Below are 25,133 nucleotides of genomic sequence, written 5' to 3' on the forward strand. Positions count from 1 at the left end.
AATGTGAGTTGTTTATAATTGAGTTTGAAATGACATTAGGTAATCCATACATAAAGACATGTTGAAATTTAAATGGAAATACACTTAATTTTACCTTCAAGACTGCATTAAGATAGTTAGGCAGGCATCGGGCCCATTTGTAATCTCTGCATATTGATTTTATTTTTTGCAATTTCGTTGCCTCAGATTGCCCCATATGTGTATTCATGGCTATTTTCAGCAATGGAAGAGGGAAACTATTGAATACTGTTAAAAAATAAAATTTATATGTCCCTTAAGTCATTAGTAACCCATTAATTTAAGTTTGAGGGACTCTAAACAGCAGGTTTGAATTAAAATGTAAATTTCTCAAGATTTCCTTTTAATTGCAAAAAGAGCAGAGCCCTGGGTTTTTGTTTTTTGTTTTTTCAAATGATACAATGTTCTGTTGACTTTCCATCTATGAGGAAGATGATCATAAAAGTTTCCTTTTTTTCCCTATCTTGATCTTACTTTGTTATTGTTATCAGATTGATTCACAAATAGTTTATTTTTTTCTTAGTAAGCTGATTTGCTACCTGATTTCTAGACCAAATCATACCTTATGAATTAAACTAAGTTTGCTTTAAAAACCCTAACTAGTAGATTTGAACCTCAGCAGTTGTTTGGGGTTTTCTTATGTACAAAGTACCTTGACACTTTCTTTGTGATTGGGAAGGGAATTTCTGTGTTGTCTGGTTGCCAGGCTAGGTTGACAGTATGAATTAAATTGTTGAAAGGTAAAACAATTGTTGTACTGTTGTGAACCTGTTTCCTCTTTTTCATGTGCCAGGTAGAGTAGTGTTATATTATGAAATCACATAGAAATACCTGAAAGATGAAAAACAAGCTTATATTTTAAAACACGTTCTTGCCTTCTAATAAAGAAAATAGTTATAATAATAAAAACAACCCTTCCATAGTTCTTTATGTCCCAGACACTGTGCTAAGTAATTTATACATGCTATCTCAATTAATTCTTGAAACAACCTGATAAAGTAGATGTTATTCTTATTTCCATTTTATTAAAAAAAAAATTGAAGTCAAAGAGATTAATAATCTTGCTAAAGTCAAACAGCTAATGACTAATGGAGCTGGGATTCCAACCTAGCATTCTAGCTCTACAGTCCAGTGTTCTTAATTAATATGCCATTCTGCCTTGTTAGTGTGTAGACGTCAATTCTGAGTCTTTAGAATGTTGGGAAGAGAGCTAAAGTCCGAATGTTATCTCAGATCAAAAAGATGACCCTTAGTTCATGTGTAAGCATGAACTCAGTATTATAAATTCATATGCCTCTGATAGTTCCTTAAAAAATAATCCCTACGTATCTTGGCTTTTTCGTTGAAATCAATAAGAAACTGAGATTACCAGAGGAGAGAAGGTGTAAGTGCTGACTATGGACTGTTCATTATTCAGGGCTTTGTAATTATTTTTTTAAGGAAGGACTACTTAGTCTCAGCCTCAGCCACTAAACACTCTACAAGCAAGTAGCACCTATTTCCCAGCTAGAGACAAAAGACTTGGCCATTGATAAGGTCTCCCTGGTTGCTTAAGGGACCTGATATCTTATTTAGAAAGGCAGGTTAAAAACATAGCATAAGTCAGGCACAGAAAGAAAAATACCACATGTTCTCACTTATTTGTAGGAGCTAAAAATAAGTAAATAAATATGCAAACAAAGGGGGGGGGCGGGGAAGAAGACATAGCAATCACAGTTCCTTGAACTTGTTAAGACAAGCGAACAGATATGATGTTGATGGCCGGGAGCAGGCAGAGGGAGGGGGGAGGGAGGATTCAGTAAAGGTACACAAAAATCAACTACATTGTATATTGATAAAATTTTTTTAAAATAGCATGAGAAAAAGAGCTTAGGAAAATCCCATTTTAAATTGTTTTATTTGTTCACAGGATAAATGCAGAATTCTTTATTTTTCTTCAAAAAATATTTAAAATGTAAGGAATATGAAAACATTCAAGAAATAAATTTTAAAGTACTATTTGAATCAATAAATTTCTGACATTTAAAAATATTCTCATGTATCAAGCATATCACTAAAATGAAATTAAACAGTTTGCTTAAATAACTATCTTAATTGCATGGTAATAAAAGTTGAGTAAATGTAACTACTTAAAAATAAAGCAATTTGATTTTAATCACAGTGAGACAAATGGCTTGAATTCCTGATTAAAGTGTGGTCCTGGAATTAGCAGCTTCAGCTTCTTCAGGGCACTTGTTTGGATTCAAATTATTGGGCCCCTTTCCAGCCTCACTGAGCCCAAAACTCTGGGAGTGAGCCCAGGAATCTGTTTTAACAAGCCTTCCAGGTGATTCTGATGCACGCTCCAGTTTGAGAACAGTGCCCTACAGTGTCTGTTTCATTTCACTACGTCAAACACTTTGTTGGGGATTACAGAAGCAAAAATTATTATGTGCTGAGTCCTTTCCTTAGATATGAGCTTATCGGGTTTAATATATAATAAAATGTAAACTAAAAGTGTTTGCAAACCAGTGTTAATAACAAAAAGATCCTAGTCCAATTTACATTAGAAAGGGAGTCAGCATAGGTCTGTATATTTTAATGTAGTCTGTATTTTATTCTGCAAACTAATAGGAAGATGATTGATTATTTGAAAATGCTGACTTATGCTACTCTTATGCCATACTGAAATGTGGTCATTTGTTGTGCATTATCAAGGTCTACCAGGTCCAGAAGGTCCCCGGGGTCTCCCTGGAAATGGAGGTATTAAAGGAGAGAGGGGAAACCCAGGCCAACCTGGGCAACCTGGCTTGCCTGGTTTGAAAGGAGATCAAGGACCACCAGGACTCCCGGTAGGAAATGGGAGTAGAAATGGGAGGAGTTGATGAGAGATGAGTGTGGATGTTTGCATTCAAAATGAGAATTCTAAGCTGGTTCGTTTTAATTAGCACTCACTGGACAAAGCTCTATGCATGGCTCACTGGTGAATTAAAAAGAAAATAGAAGCAAGTTTTCTATAGTCTTCCAACTAAAGAGATTTTGCTGTATTATAGTCAAAGGGTTCCTCAAAGGATACTTGACCTGGAGTCTTTGGTATATATAGTATCTAGATTTGAGAAGCTTTCATTTCAGTGAAATCATATTTATGCAAGGGAGGCATATATATTAGAGCATTGCATGTAGATGAGTCCACACATAGGGAAGTAACTGTGATTAGTGGGAATACTTTAGAACTGGAAATTAGTTAGATCTAGGGTCAGACTTCAGCTCTATTGAACACTTCTGTTTTGTGTCTATGAGGAAACAGACACTCTGGATTTCTGTGTTCACCTATAAAAAGAGAATAAGAGCATATCTACTCATGTGCTTTCTACCTTAGTTTGGGTGACCCAGAGAATCACGTATTTCTTTATGGATCCTCAAAGCTGCCTCCGTTCATTCAAGATGATTGTTGGTAGATTTGGCACCAACATGGTCTGGGCTATCTTTTAACTCTGAAGGCTGCTTTATGGCAAAAAATTATCTAAAGTAGTGGTTCTTAATGCTTTCCAATATCTAACCTTTCCTACCCATGACATCATTATTCTTCTAGTTACCTAGACTTAAAAATGTAGTCATCTCTTTATTCACTCTCTACTCACTCCCTCCCTCACTCTTTCATGTACCTTTAGTTCACATGTCACTATGCCTGCATTCAAGACTACTGCTTGATTCGTTTTGCCCCATTTGCTCTCTGTATGTATGTGTGTGTATATACTTCCTGAAGGATTTGAGAATAAGTTGCATCTGTCATGCCCCTTTACCACTAAAAACTTCAGTGCATATATTTTAAGATTAAGGATATTCTCTTGTATAACCACAGTATAGTTATCAACTTCAAAAAATTGAACATAGATATAGTACTTTAATTTCTACCTTTCATATTCCAATTGTGTCAATTGACCTAGTAATGTCCATTTTAGCATTTCTTTCTCTGGTACGGGATTCAGACCAAATCATATATTGCATTTAATTGTCATATCCCTTTAGACTTCTTTAATCTGGAACCATTCCTAAGCCCATTATTTTTTCTTTCATGACCTTGACATTTTAAAAAAATTGTAGGCCCCCCATTTTTTAAAATAGGATGTTCCTTCTTTTGCCTGATGTTTCTTCGTAATTAGATGAGGAGGTCCATGATATCCAACTGGCCCTCATTTGTGATTTTAATTTTGATCACCACATCAGGTTGTCCGGTTTCTCCATTGTATGGTTGCTATTTTCTTTTTACAACTAATAAGCAAAACTGCAGGAGGGCACATAAAGATCAGGCAAATATACTCCTCCTCATCAAAATTTCCACTTTGATTTAACATCTACTAATGATTTTTTGTCTCAACCAGTCTCTACTGGGATAGTAACAAAATGATGATTTTCCACCTTTAGCACTACTTCCACATATACCAGTTGGCCCTACTGTAAGCAAGAGCATTGTCTTCTCTCCTGTTTATGTATGTGTTTACTACCAGTACGGACTCATGATGTCCCTTTTTTTCTCAATGATTTACAATTTTTAAAGTATTATTATTTATTCTGATGCTTACAGTGTCCCAGATTTGGAAGCCACTTCAAGCTAAATCCTATGTCTTTCTGATATGTCCACCCATTTATTAAGCACTTTCTTTTATTTTGGCATAGTACGACATTCCAGGCTTGCCCCCTTTCATTCCTACATGCTTCGTTGCCTCACACATGGACTAGTACAGTAGCTTCCTAAATGATCTTGGTACTCTATATTTTTCCTTTATATCCATTCTAAAGCTACTTTCAAATCTTCTTCCCATACTTTTCATGGCCCTCAAACCCAATTAATTACCAGGACCTACTACATTTTTGCTGAGTCTTTCAGACTTTATCATTTTTGCATATGTGATTCTAATTTGAGCATTTATCACCTCTTGTCTAGACTAAAAAAGAAGTGTTTGTGTTAATAACAAAATAATAGCTATCATTCATTAAGTACACACCACATGCCAATCAGTTTTCTAAGCACTTGATATGAATGATCTCATTTAATCTTCACCATAGCCCCATGAAGTAGACAATATTATTTTTTCCATGTTAGAAGTGAGAAAACTACGTATCAAAGAGGTTAAATAATCAACTCAAGTCACACAAGCTAATATGAAATGAAATTGGGATTTGAATCCTGGAAGTTTGATTCTAGAGACAGTGCTGTAAACCACTACACAATACCTATGCCTTCACTCTCTGCCCTCTACCCAATTTTTGTCTAATGTTAATGATTTTGTTTATTTAGGGGAATCCTGGCCGACCAGGTCTCAATGGAATGAAAGGGGATCCTGGTCTCCCTGGTGTTCCAGGATTTCCAGGTATTTGAAAGCATGTTTCCCTTTATATTAAACTGCTTTGGAACAAAATAACCATTTTCTGATTTGGCTGGGTAAAGGCTGTGGCCCTATTACTTTGCCATGCAATTATACATATCTTTTTTGCAGGCATGAAAGGACCCAGTGGAGTACCTGGTTCAACTGGCCCTGAGGGGGAACCAGGACTTATTGGCCCCCCAGGTAAGACTTATTCCTGAAGCTAGTTATACCTGACACTTAGAAACATTAAAGAATTTGTAAGTTTGCATTCTGTCTTTCAACCAGATTCTCAGAGTCTAAGTTCCCCATAACTGAGAGGAAATAGACCAGACTCTCCCACTATTTACTCAGCTCTGAAACTCTATTTTGTGAATTAATATTGATAGCAAACTTTTTAAACTTAAGATAGATACAGGATCAACAAGAATGCCTCACTGAGATTTTTATTGACTTTTATATTAACTTTCCCATATTTAATTAAACAGATCATAAGAGTGAGTCACATATATGTTGTATATTTTTTATATTAAAATAGGGTTTTTTTTGGTAAGAGGCTTACAGAGGTTTCTTGTAAACTGTGAAATAAGGCATCTGCTAAATTCTGCTACTAGTTCAGTGGGTTCCTTGACAAGCACAACAAACAAGGACTGCAAATGATGTTAGAATCAGAATGGACTTATCAAAGAATAGGATTGTCTTCCCCTGACACAAGTGTTCACAGATTTGTAATGTATTAGACTTTCTAGCAACTGAGTAATGCTCAAGGCTTGAAAATAGGGATGATATGCCTAATTTTACCATTGACCCTAAGAAAATGATTTGTGTTTCAGTCTGTTGGATGAGGTAATGATAGTTTTTCCAAACAGGTTTCTGTTGGATATGGCTGCAGTCCAACATATATAACTTGTTTCTCTCAAACCAATTCTTATTCTGACCTTAGGTCACTTTGGCATCCATTTCTTCTGACCTTTCTCTTCCTCACCTTCAAATCTGTTGTTTTGTCTCTTAGGTCCTCCTGGGTTACCTGGTCCTTCAGGACAGAGTATTATAATCAAAGGAGATGCTGGTCCTCCAGGGATTCCCGGCCAGCCTGGGTTAAAGGGTCCACCAGGACTACCAGGACCTCAAGGTTTACCAGGTACCTTTGCAAATCATCTGTTTAAGGCTTATCTATTTGAAAACATTTCCCTAGTTCTCCATTTACATGTCAGAGTTTGTCTCTGACAATAAAGGTCTCATTAACTAGTGGAACGCCAGACCACCACAGGTCCCATTTCCTTTTTTTTTTTAATGTTTATTTCTCAAGCCTGAATTTCCTTTAGGCCTAGTTAGATTTATTCTAGCTCCTCTGACTATTCTAATTTGAACAAATAGGTTAAGGTTAAGAACTCTGTAATGAATTGAAAATGCACTTAATATCTAGTGCTTTCTCTACCTCACCCAGAAGAAAGATTGAAGGCTGATTTGGTGGGCCATCAGTTTCCCACTGTGAGGCCCCTTGACTTTTAAACTAACTGCAGTCTAGTTGGCCATATGACTATATGCTTATAGCCAACTTTAATTATAAAAGAAAGCTAGAAGTAACTTCAGCCTTTCTCCCTTATTAAGTGATACAGTGGCAGTCTTTCCATAAATAAAGTGTACCTGGCAGTAACAGCTTTAACTATGGTCAGATGGATCACAGAAGTTGGGACCTGCACTTCTGTCTGGTTCTGAAGGCAAAGAGAACACAACTGCCATATCAAGGGAATCTTCTCAGGAGCTTCAGCTTTAAAACTGAAGCTAAATCTTTGCTTCTTTTTTTCTGGGTTTGAGCAATTCCCTCATTTATCTGGATTTAAGATAAAACCAGATTATGAATTAATTGTCTCAAGAACCTTAAATCTCCCAGATCTGTTTGGATTTAGAGTTATTCTACTCACATTTGAAATCCCCATTTCCTTTCTTATAGGTCCAATTGGCCCTCCAGGAGATCCTGGACGCAATGGACTCCCTGGCTTTGATGGTGCAGGAGGGCGCAAGGGAGACCCAGGTCTTCCAGGCCAGCCAGGTGAGACCAGTAAATCAATGTTGCAGATGATGGTCTTTATGTCTGGGATGTCTCTGGACATATGCCCTCCTCTTGGAGCTGTGAGATCTTCCCCTTGAGAGAGCACAGCTGGCTGGTGAATCTGGAGCTGAGGAAAAATAGGAAGGCACATACAAGATTTGCCACTATAAGACAAGCAAATGAGAGTACTTTGAAAATATGTAGAAAAATACAAGTAAAAGATAATACAAATCTTTCCATGAACTTTTTGAAGTACCATGATACAAAGGTTGCTTTTATTTGTGTATTTAGAGCACTGAAACACCCAGCTTTTCTTCAAGATGAGGATTTTCCAGGTACTCACTATACTTACCTGTTCAGCTAATTTTCAGTATGTTGATTTAAATCCCTTGACCACCGTGAAACTATTGCAAATTCTTCCACATTTAAAAATATCTCAGTAGAGTGTAATTTCCCCCATAAAATACAGTAAATATAAATGAAAAGTTTAAGTGACCTTTGTAGACCTTTGAGAGTCACGGTGACATCTCATGCTGAGATGATAAATTGATATGCAGACTTTTGAGGTCACTCATTAATAGGTGCTCCTGATAATATTCAGTCTGATATCTACTAGATTTCCAATCTGTACTCAACCTACTTCCAAGAAGAATTTGAGTCAACTTGCAATTAAATATACCAAAATAATATTGCTAAAATAGAAACATCATAAACTCGACAGATTGTTAATATATGTTAGCAACTCTAAATATTATAACTCTAAACAATATAAACATAAAGAGTTTGTATTGGCAAAACGTATCAGTGGCAACATGGTGGAGTGGTGATACATATGACCTTCCTAGAGCCAACACCCTGCCATTTCATTAATTCTGTATTTTAGGGAAGGGACAAGTTAGTGTCATTTTCATCATAAGCATGGCTGTGGTTTCCCCAAATGAAAATACACTGTGTGTATAACACAGTGGCCAAAGGCCTGTGTATAAAGAGAATTTTTTAAATGAACTCAAATCAAGAGGCTAAATGGGGAAGGAGAGCCAGTGGTAGATTGAAAACAGACATTTTGAAAAGGCTTCTTCAGAATGCCCTACCTATTTCCTGAACAAAAAGGTATGCCTGGGAATAATTCCCCAGACAGTTTCAAAGGAAAATGTTTTTCAGCACTGAAGCTGGCAGACTAATGGGAACCGCACCCTTGCATCCTCACTGATGAACAAAACAGCAGGTTGAAATTTGGCCATGAGGTTCAGACTCTTTTAGTACAGCAAAAGACTAGATAACATACAGGCTTCCCAAGTAAGCATAACTTCCCATCAAAATCACTTCTTCCATCTAAAGTTCCATTCTCCCAGTGTTTTAGTGTTTTATGTCTTCAACCAATGCCAGAAGAAAAAAAAAATACATTTAAACCTATCTTATTTGTCTCTGAGCCCATGATATTTAGCAATGCGTTTATAGATACTCTACAAATATTGAATACATTAACTAATCAAATGAGGTAATAATGTTTTATCAGTAGCCGTAATAGTGGATCAGAGCTTACTTAATCTTGTACACTGATGATTTCATGGAAATAGGTATCCGTGGTTTGGATGGTCCCCCTGGGCCAGATGGACTGCAGGGTCCCCCAGGTCCCCCTGGAGCCTCCTCTATTGCCCATGGATTCCTCATCACACGCCACAGCCAGACAACAGATGCACCACAATGCCCGCAGGGAACAGTTCAGATCTATGAAGGCTTTTCTCTCCTGTATGTACAAGGAAATAAAAGAGCCCACGGTCAAGATTTGGGTGAGATAATTGGCATATGATTTCTTATGATGTATTTTGTATTGGTTTTGAAAATTCTGTTGGGTTCTAAAGTAGTATTGGCCAGAGTGATCTCTTTATTCTTTTGGGGCTTCCAAATTGAAGACCATGTCAAGGGCAACTGAATATATTCATTGTGATTTTTAAATAAATAATATTTAATCTTAAACTGAAAGCATTAATCAGCTAGTGTGGGATAAAATTCTTGGCCTAAAGCAAGGCATTTTCAAAAGGGCCATATTTACTTTTAGTTAGTGTAGTTATTAAAAAAACAGATTCCCTGGGTTCTCTACAGTATAGCAGCTACTTGAGTGGGCAGTGTTTATAATTCATAGGAGATAGTTTCCTCTTCTCTAAGACCGGTCTTCAATAAATTAACAGATAAATTCTGAACAGAATCTTGGTTCCTAGATCAAATAAAGTAAGGTCATTGCTTAATTATGCTGTTTTTAGTTCCTAAAATAAGTGCCTTAGCTTTATAAAATATTATCAGAGTAGCTTAAGGCCCTACAAAGCATCATATTTCTGTACAAAATTCAGTTCATTTAAAGTTTTTCCTTTTATCTTCTGTATATTGCAGTGGACAATTTGGTTAATGGGATGAGGCTGGACTGGATGACTCTCAAGGACTCTTCCATTCCCAAGTCTTTTCCTGGAATTTTAACTTTGGATGTTGAAGTCCCATTTCTGACCTGGTGGTGCCTATTTTAGAATTAACTATCCCGTTTGCCTCCATAAAGACATTTCAGAAGATGGTCTTTGTTCCCAGTTTCTGGGATCTCTGGGCCTCCTGAGCCTCATTGACTGGGCCATTCATTCTATGAAAACAGTTCTGTAGCAGCAGAAACCCCAGATGTCTGCTCTGCTCTCTGTGTTCCCAGGGCATATGGCCATACATGCCAGCCAGTTCTGTCCCACCAGAGTAGGCACATCCACTTACATGCAGGCAATGGCCATAGTTCATTTTATAAAGCCAAATAGAGTAGAGGTTTTCCCAACATCGTTCTCCCTCTTCTACTTCTCTTTTCTTCCTTGTATGTTCTTTTTCTCCTTTTCAGCTTTGCTCTGCTACCTTTCTTTCCCTCTTTCGCTTTCTTTATGTTACAGTTTCTTGTTCTAATTTTGCAATTGAAAAATCTTCATTCAATTAATAATTAAATTACCTTTAGATCATTTTAATTAAATATTTAACTAATTAAATTCAATATCTTTAGATAACTTTTCTAGTCTTTCTCCCATAAAATTCTTCTCCTTTGTCCATTCTCTTTTCACTGTTAGAATCTAACTTATACTCTCTACTCACCTAATTTATCAGGTCAATAAGAACTATTAGAAGTTTTTGAGCACTACGAAATTCAAAAATATAATGCAAGAGAAAATGGGATCTGCTATTCAGTATGTCATTATAACTTTCAGAATGCATGCATTTGGTCAAAAAAGAGCTGTCAAGAGCATGCATTCAGACTTGGAGGCTATGAACTGGCCTTGATTCTGGTTCGGTTTAGGCCTTAGACACAGTAAAGCCACTATAGGGCCCAGGATCCCAAGAGTGGTTCTGGGTTGCAGGGGCTCTGCTAAGGCTCATGCAAGGATAAAATTGGAGATATCTTGATGACTAACGAAAAAATAGAGACAGCTATACATTTGATATTAAAGAAACAATCACCTGATTGAATAAATACAGTCTGTGTTGGATTAATGAAAGTATTATGGTATATAAAAAAGAGAGTGGAGGAGATGGATTGAGTACTAAAATTTTTCTGTCTGAGAGAAAAAAAAAACATACTGAGAATCATTAGTCTAGTAAAGCTTTATGATTTTAGGGTATGGGAGACATTGGGAGTGCATGGGACCACTCTCTTTGAAAAATTGGAGACTATAACCCAGGATTTTGTATCATTGTAGGCAGCCTCAGCACAGTTACAACCAAACAGTCCTGATCCCATCATTATGGGCCTTCCATTTATGTATCTCTTCCTTTTCTCTTCTTTGTAAGACCAGGGGTATTTCCAGCTCTGTCCTGAATTAGTCAGTAGGTTAATTTTCTTTTTAAATTACTTTATAATATACAGTGCACTTTCATATCCATTGTCTAATTTGATTTTCACAACTATGATCTGGAAAGATATAGGACAATACTGGTTTTATTCATTTTATACACAAAGAACTAGCTAAGAGGTGAAGTGACTTATTAAAAGCCACGTAGGTAGGAAGTGATGGAGATAAGACTTGAATCTAACACTTGCCCATTCAAAATCCATCCCTTTTTCAGTTATGCCATGTTGTTATTCACTCTCACATGAGAAAAGAAAGTCTTGATCACTAGTAGATTTATTTTCTATTGTCTCTACTAGCTCTGAAATTCAAAGACTATTTCCTTTTCTTTGCCCCCCTCACATCTTTTCTTCTTTTCTTATTTTTTTTTATTTTCCTTTTTACTTATTCACCTTCAAACCTGTCTGTGCTTGCTGTACATATTAGTCAGCACTACTATTGTCCCTAGGCTTAAAGAGGGAAACCCAGAGCAGGAAATATTGATATGATATTGTAATGACTCAGTGTGTATCCTTCACTTGTACACAGTAAATTACTAAATATTCTCCTTAATACACTATTGTATATAAAATACTTCATCAGTTAAAAAACAGCCTTGGGAAATATATAATAAGCTACCATAATAAATATCCCCATAAATTGTAAAATACATCCTGATTTTAGAAATGTTAAGATAAAAGTAAATGTTAGAATTTTAAAAATAAAGTGTATTTATTATCTAAGAAATGTGGGCAAATTTCTCTTTGAAAGGCTGTTTGTTATTGTTTTAGAAGAAACTAAAAGTATCATTATGATGCGGTCCTTCATCTTTTTCTCTACAATTCTTCCTAGGGACGGCTGGCAGCTGCCTTCGTCGCTTCAGTACCATGCCTTTCATGTTCTGCAACATCAATAATGTTTGCAACTTTGCTTCAAGAAATGACTATTCTTACTGGCTCTCCACCCCAGAGCCCATGCCAATGAACATGGAACCCCTGAAGGGCCAAAGCATCCAGCCATTCATTAGCCGGTGAGGCATTGGTTTAGCTTTGACTTTCACCAATCCCCAGTTAGATTATCTAGTCAGAAATGAGTCCAGAGATAATAATCTGATGATATTCCTCCCAGATAAGTAGAACAGAGGTGCCTGTTAATATTCAATTCATTATTTGGTTTGATCCATATTTATCAGGGATCTGCTTTTTTCTAATTTTTATTATTTGTTATTAGCATATTATTACTATAAATCATGATTTTTTTCTTTATGCCCTTTACCCAACCTATCACTCCCCAAACCCTCTCACTCCCTCCCCCGCACCTCTAGTACCCTTAAGTATGTTCTCTCCTTCTGAAAGTTCAGTGTCTTGTTATTGTTTTAGTCTCTTTCTCTCTCTCTCTTTCCTTCTTTCCTTCCTTCTTTCCTTCCTTCCTTCCTTTCTTCCTTCCTTCCTTCCTTCCTTCCTTCCTTCCCTCCCTCCCTCCCTCCCTTTTCTTTCTTTTCTTTCTTTCTTTTCCTTGTCTGGCTTATTTCACTTAACGTAATTTTCTCCAGACTCATCCATGTTGCTGCAAATGGCAGAATTTCATTCTTTTCTATGGCTGAGTAGTATTCCATTGTGTATATATAGCACAATTTCCTTATCCAGTCATCTGTCGATGGGCACTTAGGTTGGTTCCATATTTTAACTATCATAAATAGAGCTACGATGAACATGGGAGTGCAGGTGTCACTTCGACATGGTGATTTCCATTCCTTTGGATATATATCCAGTAGTAGGGTTGCTGGATCATATGGTAGATCTATCTGTAGTTGTTTGAGGAACCTCCATACTGTTTTCCATAGTAGCTATGCTAATTTACAGTCCTACCAACAGTGAGAAGAGATCCTCTTTCCCCACATCCTTGCCAACATGTTACTCTTGGTCTTTTTAATAATGGCCAGTCTAAGTGGGGTGAGATGATATCTCAGTGTGGCTTTGATTTGCATTTCTCTGATGACTAGTGATGCTGAGCATTTTTTCATGTACCTGTTGGCCATTTGTATGTCTTTCTCTGAAAAAATGTCTATTCAGCTCCTTTGCCTATTTTTTAATTGGATTGTTTGCTTTTTTACTGCATAGTTGTTTGAGTTGTTTGTATATTCTGGATATTAATCCCTTGTCAGATGTATAGTTTGCAAATATTTTCTCCTGTTCTGTAGGTTGTATTTCCACTCTGTTGTTTCCTTTGCTGTGCAGAAGCCTTTTAGTTTGATATAGTCCCATTTGTTTTTCTTTTGTTGCTCATGCTTTTGGGGTCTTATTCATTAAGTCTTTGCTCAGCCCTACTTCCTGGAGTGTTTCTCTTGTGTTTTCCTTTAGTAAATTTTATGTTTTCAGGTCTTATATTTAAGTATTTAATCCATTTTGAGTTGATTTTGGTATATAGTGAGAGGTGCAGGTCCAGTTTCATTCTTCTGCATGTGGATGTCCAATTTTCCCAGCACCATTTGTTGAAGAGGCAGTCTTTTCCCCAATGTATGTTCTTGTTGTTTGTCAAAGATCAGTTGGCTATAATTTTGTGGGTTGATTCCCAGGTTTTCTACTCTGTCCCATTGATCCAAGTCTCTGTTTTTATGCAAGTACCATGCTGTATAGGTTACAATACCTTTGTAATATAATTTCAAGTTGGGTAGTGTTATGCTTCCAGCTTAATTTTTTGTGTGTGCAGGATTGCTTTGGCTCTTCAGGGTCTTTTGTTATTTCATATGAATGTTAGGATTGCTTTTTTATTTCTGTGAAGAATGTCATTAGAATTTTGGTGATGATTGCATTGAATCTGTAGATTGCTGTGGGTAGAATGGACATTTTTCCAATGTTAGCTCTTCCCATCCAAGAGCATGGTATGTCTCTCCACCATTTTTTGTCCTCTTTAATTTTTTTCAGTAGTGTTTTGTAGTTCTCATTATAGAGATCTTTTACCTCCTTGGTTAAATTGATACCTAGGTTTTTTGTTGTTGTTGTTGTTGTTTTAGTGACTATTGTAAATGGGCTTGCTTTCTTGATTTCATTTTCTGCTACTTTGTTTCTGGGGTATAAAAATGCTACTGATTATTGGGTGTTGATTTTGTATCCTACACCATTACCGAAACTGTTAATCAGCTCTAAGAGTTTTTTGATAGAGTCTATAGGACTTTCTAATCTGGATGCCCTTTATTTCTTCCTCTTATCTGATTGCTCTGGCTAGTACTTCCAATACTATGTTAAATAGGAGTGGAGAGAATGGGCATACATGTCTTGTTCCTGTTCAGGATATCCCATTCAGGATACTATTGGTGATTGGTTTGTCATAAATGGCTTTTATTGTGTTGAGATAATTTCCTTCTCTACCTAATTTGCTAACAGTCTTTATCATGAAGTGATGTGGAATTTTGTCAAATGCTTTTTCTGCATCTATTGAGATAATCATATCCCTTTTGTCCTTGGCTTTGTTTATGTGGTGTATCATATTTATTGACTTGCATATGTTGAATCAACCTTGCATACCTGGGATGAATCCCACTTGATCATGGTTAATTTTTTTGATGTGTTGCTGGATTCTGGTTGGTAATATTTTGTTGAAGATTTTTGCATCTATGTTCATCAAGGATATTGGCCTGTAATTTTCTTTTTTTGTTGTGTCTTTATCTGGTTTTGGTATCAGAGTTATGTTGGCTTCATAGACTGAGTTTGGGAGAGTAGCTTCTGTTTCAATTTTTTGGAATAGTTTGAGGAGAAGTAGTAATTCTTCTTTAAAGGTGTGATAGAATTCAGCTGTGAAGCCATCCAGTCCTGGGCTTTTCTTTGTTGGAAGATTGCTGATTACTGCTTCAATCTCATTGTTATTGGTCTTTTCAGGTTCTTTATTTCTTCTTGGTTCAGTCTTTGTAGCTTTTAGGTATCCAGAAATTTATTCAATTCAACAAGGTTTTCATATTTGTTCGTGTACAGTTGTTTATAATAATCTCTAGTGATACTTTGTATTTCTGAGGTATTGGTTGTAATGTCTCCCATTTCATTTCTGATGTTTGTTATTGGGTCTTCTCTCTTCATTTTTTGTTGTTGTTGTTGTTGTTAACCTAGCTAATGGTTTGTCTATTTTATTTATCTTCTCAAAAAATCAAGTTTTTTTTTTCATTGATCTTTTGTATCATTTTTTGGGCCTCTATTTCGTTTTTTTTTTCATTGATCTTTTGTATCATTTTTTGGGCCTCTATTTCATTTAGTTCTACCCTTATCTTATTTATTTCTTTCTATCTACTGTTAGGATTGGATTGTTGTTGTTTTTCTAGTTCTCTGAGGTGTAATGTTAGATTGTTTATTTGAAGTCTTTCCATTTTTTTTCCCTTCTGGTTCTTATTATTTTTATTATTATTCTATATTTTTATACTCATGATGTCCATTCCTGCAGAATTCATTTTAGTATTCTCAAAAATTCTATATGCCATGCAAATTCCATCCAAGATCAGTTTTTTGTTTCCCACATATTTCTGGCTTTATCAGCTTGCTGTGAAAATGTTCTCAGTATTGAAAGGTTTTTTTTCTTTTGATGTAAGCATTTATTGCGATAAACTTCCCTCTTAGTACTGCTTTTGCAGCATTCCACAGGTGTTGGTATGATGTATCTTTATTTTTGTTAATTTCAAGAATTTTTTGATTTCATGTTTGATTTCTTCTTGGACCCATAGGTCATTCCGGAGTCTGTTGTTTAGTTTCCACACACTTGAGTAGTTTACAGAATTTTGCTTGTTATTGATTTCCAGTTTTAATCCATTGTGGTGTGAAAAGGTACTTGAAATTATTTCAATTTTTTAAATTTGCTGAGACTTGATTTGTGACCTAACATGTGGTCTGTACTGGAGAATGTTCCATATACTGATGAGAAGAATGTGTATTCTGTAGTTGTTGGATGAAATGTTCTGTAGATGTCTGCCATATCCGATTGGTCTAAGGTGTAATTTAAATCTTGTGTTTCTCTGTTCATTTGTTGCCTAGATGATCTATCCAGTGCTGAGAGAGGGGTGTTCAGGTCACCCACCATTATTGTAATAGGGTATGTCTCTTTTTCTAGGTCTAAGGGTGTTTGCTTTTCATATCTGGGTGCTCCAGTGTTGGGTGCATACATATTTAGGGTTGTTATATCTTCTAACTCAATAGATCCCTTTATCATTATATAATGTCCTTCTTTGTCTTTTTTATGGTTTTTGGTTTGAAGTGTATTTTATCCAATATAAGAATAGCTACCCCTGCTCGTTTTTGGTTTCCATTCACATGGTATGTCTTTTTTTATCCCTTCCCTTTTAGTCCATGTGTGTCTTTATAGGTGAGATGGGTCTCTTGAAGACAACATATAGTTGGGTCTAGCTTCTTAATCCAATCAGTCAATCTGTGTCTTTTGAATAGGGAGTTTAATCCATTTACATTTAGAATTGTTATTGATAACTATTGCTTTACTCCTGTCATTATATTACTTTTAAGATGTTTTAAATATCGTTTGTTCCTTTCTTCCCCTTTTATTTTTCATCTTCAATGTGAGTTGGAGTTTTCAGGTGACATGATTTAACTTCTTTCTCTTTCTCGTTTGCGTTTCAGTTTTAATGGAGGGTTTTGCTCTTTCTTGTAAATCCATGGTATTGATTATCATTTTTCAGTTTCTGGATGCAGGATTCCTTTGAGAATTTCTTGCAGGGCTCATTGTGTGGTAGCAAACTCCCATGATTTTTGTTTGTCGGGGAAATACACTATTTCTCCCTCATTTCTGAAGGATAATTGTGCTGGGTATAGAATTCTTGGCTGGCAATTTTCTTCTTTTAGTAATTTGAGTATATCATCCCATTTTCTTCTAGCCTGTAAGGTTTCAGTTGGGAAGTCTGTTGTTAGTCTGTTGGGAGCTCCCTTATAGGTGACTTGACACTTTTTTCTTGCTGCTTTTGGAATTCTCTCTTTGTCTTTGGGTTTTGGCACTCTTTATTCAAGAGTGGTGTTCAACTAGTAGATTCAGTTGCATTCACTCTGTTGCTCTTTTATTTGATTTTATAAATTTCAGCCACATTTTCAGATGCCTGGGTACCTGCCCAGCATTTTGGATATGTTGTACTTCTCCAAATATGGCCAAATGATGAACAAATGTTCTTTGGACCAAGAGTAATGAGTGGATATTGAGAAAGTGTCTGTTTCTTGTCTCTTCCAGTTTACCAGACAGTGTTCATACCACAGTTTCAGCATTACTAAATGTCTACCCTCCAGTTGGGCACTTTGACAGCACATAGTATATGCAATACACTAAGCCAAATTCTTACACCAATTATGGCATTGACTATAGAAAGTATGAATACAGATTTAAGGTAGAATGGAAACTGAAAATGCTATAGCAGTGGTTCTGCAGTTTCTTGAAAAATGTTTACAGTTTTAGTTTATAACTTTATTATGTATATTGGGAGACAGTGCTTATGCAAAAGCAAGTCTCAAAGTGCATTTTTCTCCTTTTCTGAGCATTGAAGACACCTTAATGGACCTCCATACCAGAATAGCTTCCAAAGAAGAGGGACTGCTATTTCCCACCTACTCACTCTGTAGATTATGTTCCCTCTCTGTTTCCCTTACCAGATGTGCAGTTTGTGAAGCCCCAGCTGTGGTGATTGCAGTTCACAGTCAGACCATCCAGATTCCCCGTTGTCCTCAGGGATGGGATTCTCTGTGGATTGGTTATTCCTTCATGATGGTATGAAACACTCTTCCTTGCCTTTGTCATCATAGCTGACTATCCATTGTATCTACATTTCTTCACATTAGAGGAATCCCTATCATTTGTGCAGTAAGAAGTTTGAACCTCAAATATCTTTTGTCCAAGCACTGTGTTCCTCCTCACACATTTTCTGGAACATATTCTCATAATCTGTCTATTGTTTTTGTTGGCTACCCTTGGTGTGGATACTATTTTCTTACCTCTGGCTCTCGTCACATCACTGGATTTAAATATTTGGCTGGGTTTAGCACACATCTTTGGATATTCACTAAGGTATTATGATACATGAATACTGTGGCACAATTTTCCTTGTCTTTTCTAGCATACAAGTGCAGGGGCAGAAGGCTCAGGTCAAGCACTGGCCTCGCCTGGTTCCTGCTTGGAAGAATTTCGTTCAGCTCCCTTCATTGAATGTCATGGGCGGGGTACCTGTAACTACTATGCCAACTCCTACAGCTTTTGGCTGGCAACTGTAGATGTGTCAGACATGTTCAGGTAAGGTGCTTATAGCTTTAGTTCAGGTCCAAAGCTTTCTTCAGAGATACTAGAAAGAAAGAGACAATTCATAGATGGCTTATCCCCAACAAATGTTAGAAATTTATTGGACTTTGTCCTTTACTCTTGTTTGTTCTCCTCATATACCTGACTCACGTCAGAAGAGCAGACATGACTAATATTAGGTAAGTGTGGTTTAAGGTGGCTTAGTAGTAATCCTTCAATAACAAAACAGAGACAAGAAAGGGTTATGTGACCTGCTCAATAACAAGTCAGCAGCTGTTGAGGTAGATTGAGGCCACACCAGAAATTCAAGTTGTAGTCTGTGTTCTCTCCCCCAGTCCAGTTTTCTCCTTTCCCAGGATGTTTTAAAGACTTTCATCTAAGTATTTGAATGAGCAAGACCACATGTAATACATTTATATCAGTATACTTCAATTTATTGAGGTTTTTCAGTTTAAATTTATTTTTATGTATTGCTTCATTTGAGTTATAATTACTTGATATTTTTCTTACAGTCCTTATCATGTATTCATCATCAGTTGCCCAGATCTCCCTCATTCTATGAATATTAGAAAAAAATGTATCAAAGAAAGAGAAAAAGGTATCAGAGAAAGAGAGGGAGATACAACTAAATATAATAGTGATGGGGAAGAACAGTCACAAAAATACTTATGACCACTAATGGCTCTTAGGCTATACCAGTCACTGCTTTAGATCCCATTGCTCAAAGATAAACCACAAAGTCACCAGGAGAGGTACTTAACACAAACAGAATGGGTACGAATTTAAACCAAGTGTATCACTGAAATACCAGAAAAGGTGATTCTAATTGTCCTGTTTCTTGTTTCCCAGTAAACCTCAGTCAGAAACGCTGAAAGCAGGAGATTTGAGGACACGTATTAGCCGATGTCAAGTGTGCATGAAGAGGACATAACATTTTGAAGAACTCCTCGTGTGTTTTTAAATGTGATAAATATATGAAATTTCCAGGATGAAATGTCTTTTCCCCAACTTTACCACTGCTACCACCAATGGTGCTACTATATATGACCAAGAGAACATTCTGACTAGTAACCATGAAGATTTAGATGTACCTCAGCAATGTGCTGGAGCAAGGTCTCTGTTATTTTTCTGTGAAAGAAATACGGGAATGAATTTATTTTGGGGGTCCAGAATGACTTTCTCTAAGGATTATAAGATGAAGACTTTATATTTTGCCCAGTTACTAAAATGGCACATTAAAAATTCAATTAAGAGAAGAATCACACTGAGTAAAATAAAGGACTGCAGTTTGGAGGAAGAATTATTTTTCATGGTGCTACTAATCCTACTGTATCCCAGGTTTTTAATATGAAAGTATTAAACTTATTTTGCTCTGTAAGTAAAGAATGTGTATATTGTGTAAACAGCCTTTTAGCTCAAAATGTGGAGTCATTTAGATGTGATCTGGCATGACTCACTCTTTACAGCAAATGTAGAAAAGCCTAGAATACCGAGAGCAAGATTTTATATCCATGTTTATCAAAGTGAGAGAATTTATTCTCTTGCATCAAGTTACTACTGAGAGTAAATCTATTTTGAGTTTATCCCCTGAGTTCTTGACTTTAAAAAAAAATAGATCATTTTTAGTCACTTTAATCATAATTTTAAACATTCATGATAAATACCAACTTATAATATCTAATGGGGCAATTTCTCTTTTACTATAATCTCCAAAACATTCTTAAGACCAGATGCCCCCTGTTTTGATGTTTCTTACATCTTGTTTTTGCTCATCCCTGATTGGTAAAAGTTCTCCCCAACAATTTTGAGAAACAAAAATATATACAAAAAACAACAATTTGTTTCCCTGTGCATGTTATATAAGAATTATTCTCCTGTGGTCTCTGCTAGTACAAGGACTGGGAAGACAACACTTGGTTAATCTTCTCTCTTCAATTACAAAAAGCCAGTTGATATTTCTTATTCTTTTTATTATAAATAATCATAGGATACCTTATTTCTCTAGCTGTCATCTTCTCACAATGTTTTTTAACCCACCAATATCAATTTAATTAAAGGTATATGTTGTAAGGATGGTTTGTTGTGTATCTCTTCAGCCTGTGTGTAAAAAAACTGCTCATTTACAGATAGACCACACATCTGCACATCAACAAGTGATGCTTTCCTAGGGAATCAGTTTCTGCAGACTTTAGTCACTCTGATAGCTGATAGAAAGCATATAGTAATGTAAACTTCTTCCAATGAAGAAAACAGCCTATTGGAAGGTATTTTTGAGATAAATTTCTTGACAATATTGTTGGTGGTTGAGAAAGGAAGCAAAAGTAGTTTCTGTCTGAGGAAGAATTCATTAATAATGTTTAAAGCAGATTTGCCCATGTAGCTCTCTAAAATAGTCAAGGACTTGCTAAAAATAAGAGGCATTAAAAGCCTCTATAATAAAATTTGTGTTACAGCTAAAATATGAAACAACCAAAATAATTTTGAGAATTTTAGATCCTAATATGAACTCATGCAAAATCTAAAGCTTAGAGTCAATCATGGTAAAATGTAGGATCTAAACAATGGTAACTATCTAATAATGTTGTTTATTTTAGCTAGCCATTTGTAAATTTTATGTATATTTTTCATTGTAGTCTCATGCATGAAAACACTAATGAATAATTGTAACTGAAAACACCATATTACATTCCCCAGATTTTTCTACATGGTATACACTCAAAGTTACAGTTGCAAATACTAATTCCAGATATTTTGTTGTTTGTAGCTTTCTCTCTCACTTGCAGCTGGTTGAAAACTTTAGCTGGAAAAGAATCTCCTAACTTTTAAATTGTTGCATGTGCATCTAGTCTGTGTTTCTTAAGTTACCTAACAATCCCCAGCCATGCTGTGTTGTTTGAAGTACACGAACCCAGTCCATTCCAGGACCTTAATGTTGTTGACCCTTCCTTGCCACTGATTATTCAAAAATTATTCTGATCTAGTTGCTCTAGTAGTTATCTATAATGAGTTTTGCAGTCATACACAGTTAATAGTTTTGCCACATGAGCAGGCAATGAATGAGCTGTTCTACTTCGTTCAATTACCAAGTAGTTATGTGTACCAAATGTGGTTTTACCAGTTGTTGAATCTTTCATGATTCAGATGTTACTTAAGGACCAAATTCTGGTGTTCCATAGCTATATGGAAGAGTTGTCCATGGAGATGTCTACCTTTTGGAATACATATACGAGTATATGTGTGTGTGTGTACACACACACACACATATACACATATGTAAATAAATATTGTGTAGAAAAGTGGGCATTCCTATTGCTTTTATAGCTTCTTGGCTTGGTCTGCAGTCTAATGACATGTTGGTGTGTGGTTTTATCGGGCACCTTGTTATTGTACAGTGTCTTTTACCACCCAGGCAAATTTGAAGAGCACTTTCTAGTTCTTGTGGTGCCAGTGAAGTTCTTTGCCTCAATCAGCATGATTAATTGAAAATCACTGGTCATGCCAAGCCATCAAAAGTTTATTCAAAAGTTAATCACAAGAGGGCACTATTGCCTGTAAAAATGAATCAGCACGTGTAATGATTTGTTGAACTCATTATTGATGGTAGTGGTGGGGCTATCTAAAGCCCTGCCTCCGGATTTCTTGTTTTAAGCTTCATGTATTCTTTCAGCCTCCTAAAAACCAATAGCAAATACTTTAAGAGATAGCCCAGTTGCCCAATTTTTACATTCAAAATGAAGGGACAGCTTTGCTTTCAATGATTCTCTTCTTTAAGAGCCTGATTAGGAGCTGGCTCTGGTAGCACTTCCTGTGCCTCTCAACAGAGAAGCAAAAAGTAATCACTTTTGTATGGCCAAGACTTCAGCTGGCCTCTTTGGCAGAGAAGCTCGGTTCTCAGGCTGGACTATACAAACACCTTCATCCCTAGGCAGCTCCAAAATAAATTGAATAATATTTTTAAATCATATGTCATTTCCATTTTAGAGCATTGGTTTTTAGAGTATATTCAGGGTGCTTTGAAGGTTTGTATGGTGAAAATACTCATAAATTGGTACGTGGAAGGAATCAAATACAGATAGACCTGTCTCCCAAGTTCTCCATCAACAAACATTCATTGAATGCTTATTAGCTGTGGGGCACCATGGTAGATAGTAATCCAAAATCAACTCAACCAGAAAGACATGCAGTAACTATAATATATACTCTGGAGAAGAGGTATGCTATTTTACTTTTGACTACCAAATCTTAGTAACTCTAGGCCAAACTGGACAGATCATGGGGCTTTTTTTGACAGCAGTAACTTGGGAGAAAGCTGGCTCACCATCCTGTTCCTCAACACATGGACAAACTAAAATCACATTTATGTAATCATAATTCTCTTTTTCTCTGTGAGTAGATGGCATGCCCAACACCTGACATCACAGGATAACAAATTGTTGACATCATGCCAATTATGCAGGATCTCTTCTCTTTCCCCTTCCAGATTCACATTGCATCCTTCACCCTGCTTTCTGCCCCAGAGGGTTCCTGAGTCCTCTGGCTTCTCGTTGGGTTCAACCAATGGGATGCCCCAGCAGGATAGGGGCAAGAGTGGGGTTAGGGCATTTATTTTCATGGCTCCCTCTCTATGGGGTCACCTTAGGTTGGCTTGTGCCCTTCAATTGAGTGGTCCTACTCCTGTCAAGACGACCTACTCTTAATTATCTCCCTTTCTGGTTCCAGTGACCTTTCTTCTCATCCCTTTGTGGCTAGGTGTGGTAACACGTCTGCTGTTGCTGTGCTGCTAGACCTGGATTTCTGAAGTACCTTTTGTGATTTCCCTACATACTACCTGTGTCTTTCTAATTAAACTCTCCTCAGATTATCCTGATTTAAGTGTGTTGTCTGTTTGCTATTGGTACCTTGACAAATGCACAACTGCTTCTAGTTTCCAAAACCTAGGGGAGGTGCTTTATTCTATATGTGGCCAAATGAGAGGGAATTGATAAAAGTGACATGCATGATTATGCGTCTTCTACTTGGAACTGAGAGATAGGCCAGTGGAAATATTACTCAATACCACTTAATCTAAAACCTAGTTTACTTGGCTGGCCGGTTATCTCAGTTGGTTAGAACACAGGCCTTCAAATACCAAGGTCACAGGTTTGGAGACCCCTACTGACCAGCCACCAAAAAAAATTTTTTTAAACAAAAAAAGATAAAACCTAGTTTACCAAGTTTATTGGAAGCTATGTACCAAGGTTCTTGGGTAAAATGAGGAAAAATATGTTCATTATGATCCTAAATTATTTATCTTTTTCCTAATATTGTCTCATTGGATCTCTAAAGAATGCACTTTGACTTCCCCCAGGTAGTCATTTGGCTTGCTCCATCCTATTCCAAATGAAAAAATTCAGTTGCCTCATTGGCAGCCTAAATTCTAGGTACTGATAACTGATCTCTGAAAGCTCCAGAAAGAAAAGCTTCTCGTAGACTACTTCCACCAGAGGAATCTGCTAAGCCGGGTGTACATGCCTGCAGTCAGTGAAAAGCCCCAAGGAGTTGCTAGCTGAGAAATAGACAATTTGTTAGTGGGTTGTTTTTTTTGTTTTGTTTTTGTTTTTTAGCCTCAAGAGCATCTGTGAAAGGTAAGCCTGCAGAAGTTCTTCAGATCTGTTTCCCTTCTGTTCATCAATGGTACCAGAGTGAATGCTTACACTAGCGATTATGAAAGACAAGATAGGTTCTAAAGTCAAAGGCAGTCAGACAACGTGCTAATTTCTAAAAGGTCCACATAGAACCTATCAAAAAATGAACATACTTTCCTTTCAGGTAAAATAGTTTTCTGGTTGATTTCCTCAGGGCCAATAAAATGCTTGCTATTGCCAGTCTATCATAAGCCACAATCGTAAACTCTGATGTCAGAATTTTGTGTCTTTGACACAATAATCTGACCCTTGCTTGGGGTCAGATTGCTACTGAGGCATTAGAAGGAAGGCTGCTTCTAATGCTTCAGTAGCAATAAGAGTAACACCTTATATTTATATAGTTCTCATTAAAATGTCATTCTTCACATATTTCATCTGAGCCTCAACAACTCTGATGTATTCAAGCAGTGCAAGAATTGGTCTCAAATTTACAGATGCAGAAACAGAGCCCTGGAATGTTGCACTGGCTTTCCCAAGGTCACAGGACAAGTTACCAAATTCTTTTCACTCTGAATCTAATCTTCGCCTTCTAGCCATGAAGATGCCTGTGTCAAAAAACTCAATCTGTGTGGTGAAGATTCATACGGGGGTCTCTGCCTCTTGAAAAGTGATAAGCTGCATATTTGGGGAATCTTGATTTCCAGGTAAGGATGAGTCCTTTTCCTAGCACCATCACAGCCTCTAAAACCTTTTGGAATTAGCCCTTGGATACAGGGGACTTGTAGTTAATCCACTGTACCTCAGGATACTCTTGTCTCTCTGGTCTAAGCTACTGTAGCTAAAGAAAACTTTATGGGTCTGGCCTGGTGCCCACCTCATGTGAGCTTCCTCAGGGCTCTTGAATCCAGATGAGCTCCTGGAATTTGAACGCTCTAGTCTGCAAACTCTCCAGTGCTCATAGTGTCCAAGTATAAATGATTTATGTAAA

General features: G+C 36.6%; 1 protein-coding gene across 1 annotated transcript in view; it reads left to right on the forward strand.

Annotated features, from left to right (window-relative positions):
- LOC103607716 (collagen alpha-5(IV) chain) overlaps positions 1-20,594 on the forward strand; it is a gene marked incomplete at its 5' end in the record, with an annotated part of 86,500 nt that extends 65,906 nt beyond the window's left edge. The window contains 10 exons of the mRNA XM_008592188.1: positions 2,716-2,849; positions 5,297-5,369; positions 5,496-5,567; positions 6,376-6,504; positions 7,318-7,416; positions 8,994-9,206; positions 12,111-12,288; positions 17,882-17,996; positions 18,343-18,515; positions 19,371-20,594. Coding sequence (XP_008590410.1) covers positions 2,716-2,849; positions 5,297-5,369; positions 5,496-5,567; positions 6,376-6,504; positions 7,318-7,416; positions 8,994-9,206; positions 12,111-12,288; positions 17,882-17,996; positions 18,343-18,515; positions 19,371-19,452 — 1,268 coding nt within the window. The remainder of the gene's footprint in view (positions 1-2,715; positions 2,850-5,296; positions 5,370-5,495; positions 5,568-6,375; positions 6,505-7,317; positions 7,417-8,993; positions 9,207-12,110; positions 12,289-17,881; positions 17,997-18,342; positions 18,516-19,370) is intronic.
- Between the last annotated feature and the right edge of the window lie 4,539 nt (positions 20,595-25,133).

This window comes from Galeopterus variegatus, unplaced genomic scaffold (genome assembly GCF_000696425.1).
Source record: "Galeopterus variegatus unplaced genomic scaffold, G_variegatus-3.0.2 Scaffold7647, whole genome shotgun sequence".
Taxonomy (NCBI): Eukaryota; Metazoa; Chordata; class Mammalia; order Dermoptera; family Cynocephalidae; genus Galeopterus; species Galeopterus variegatus.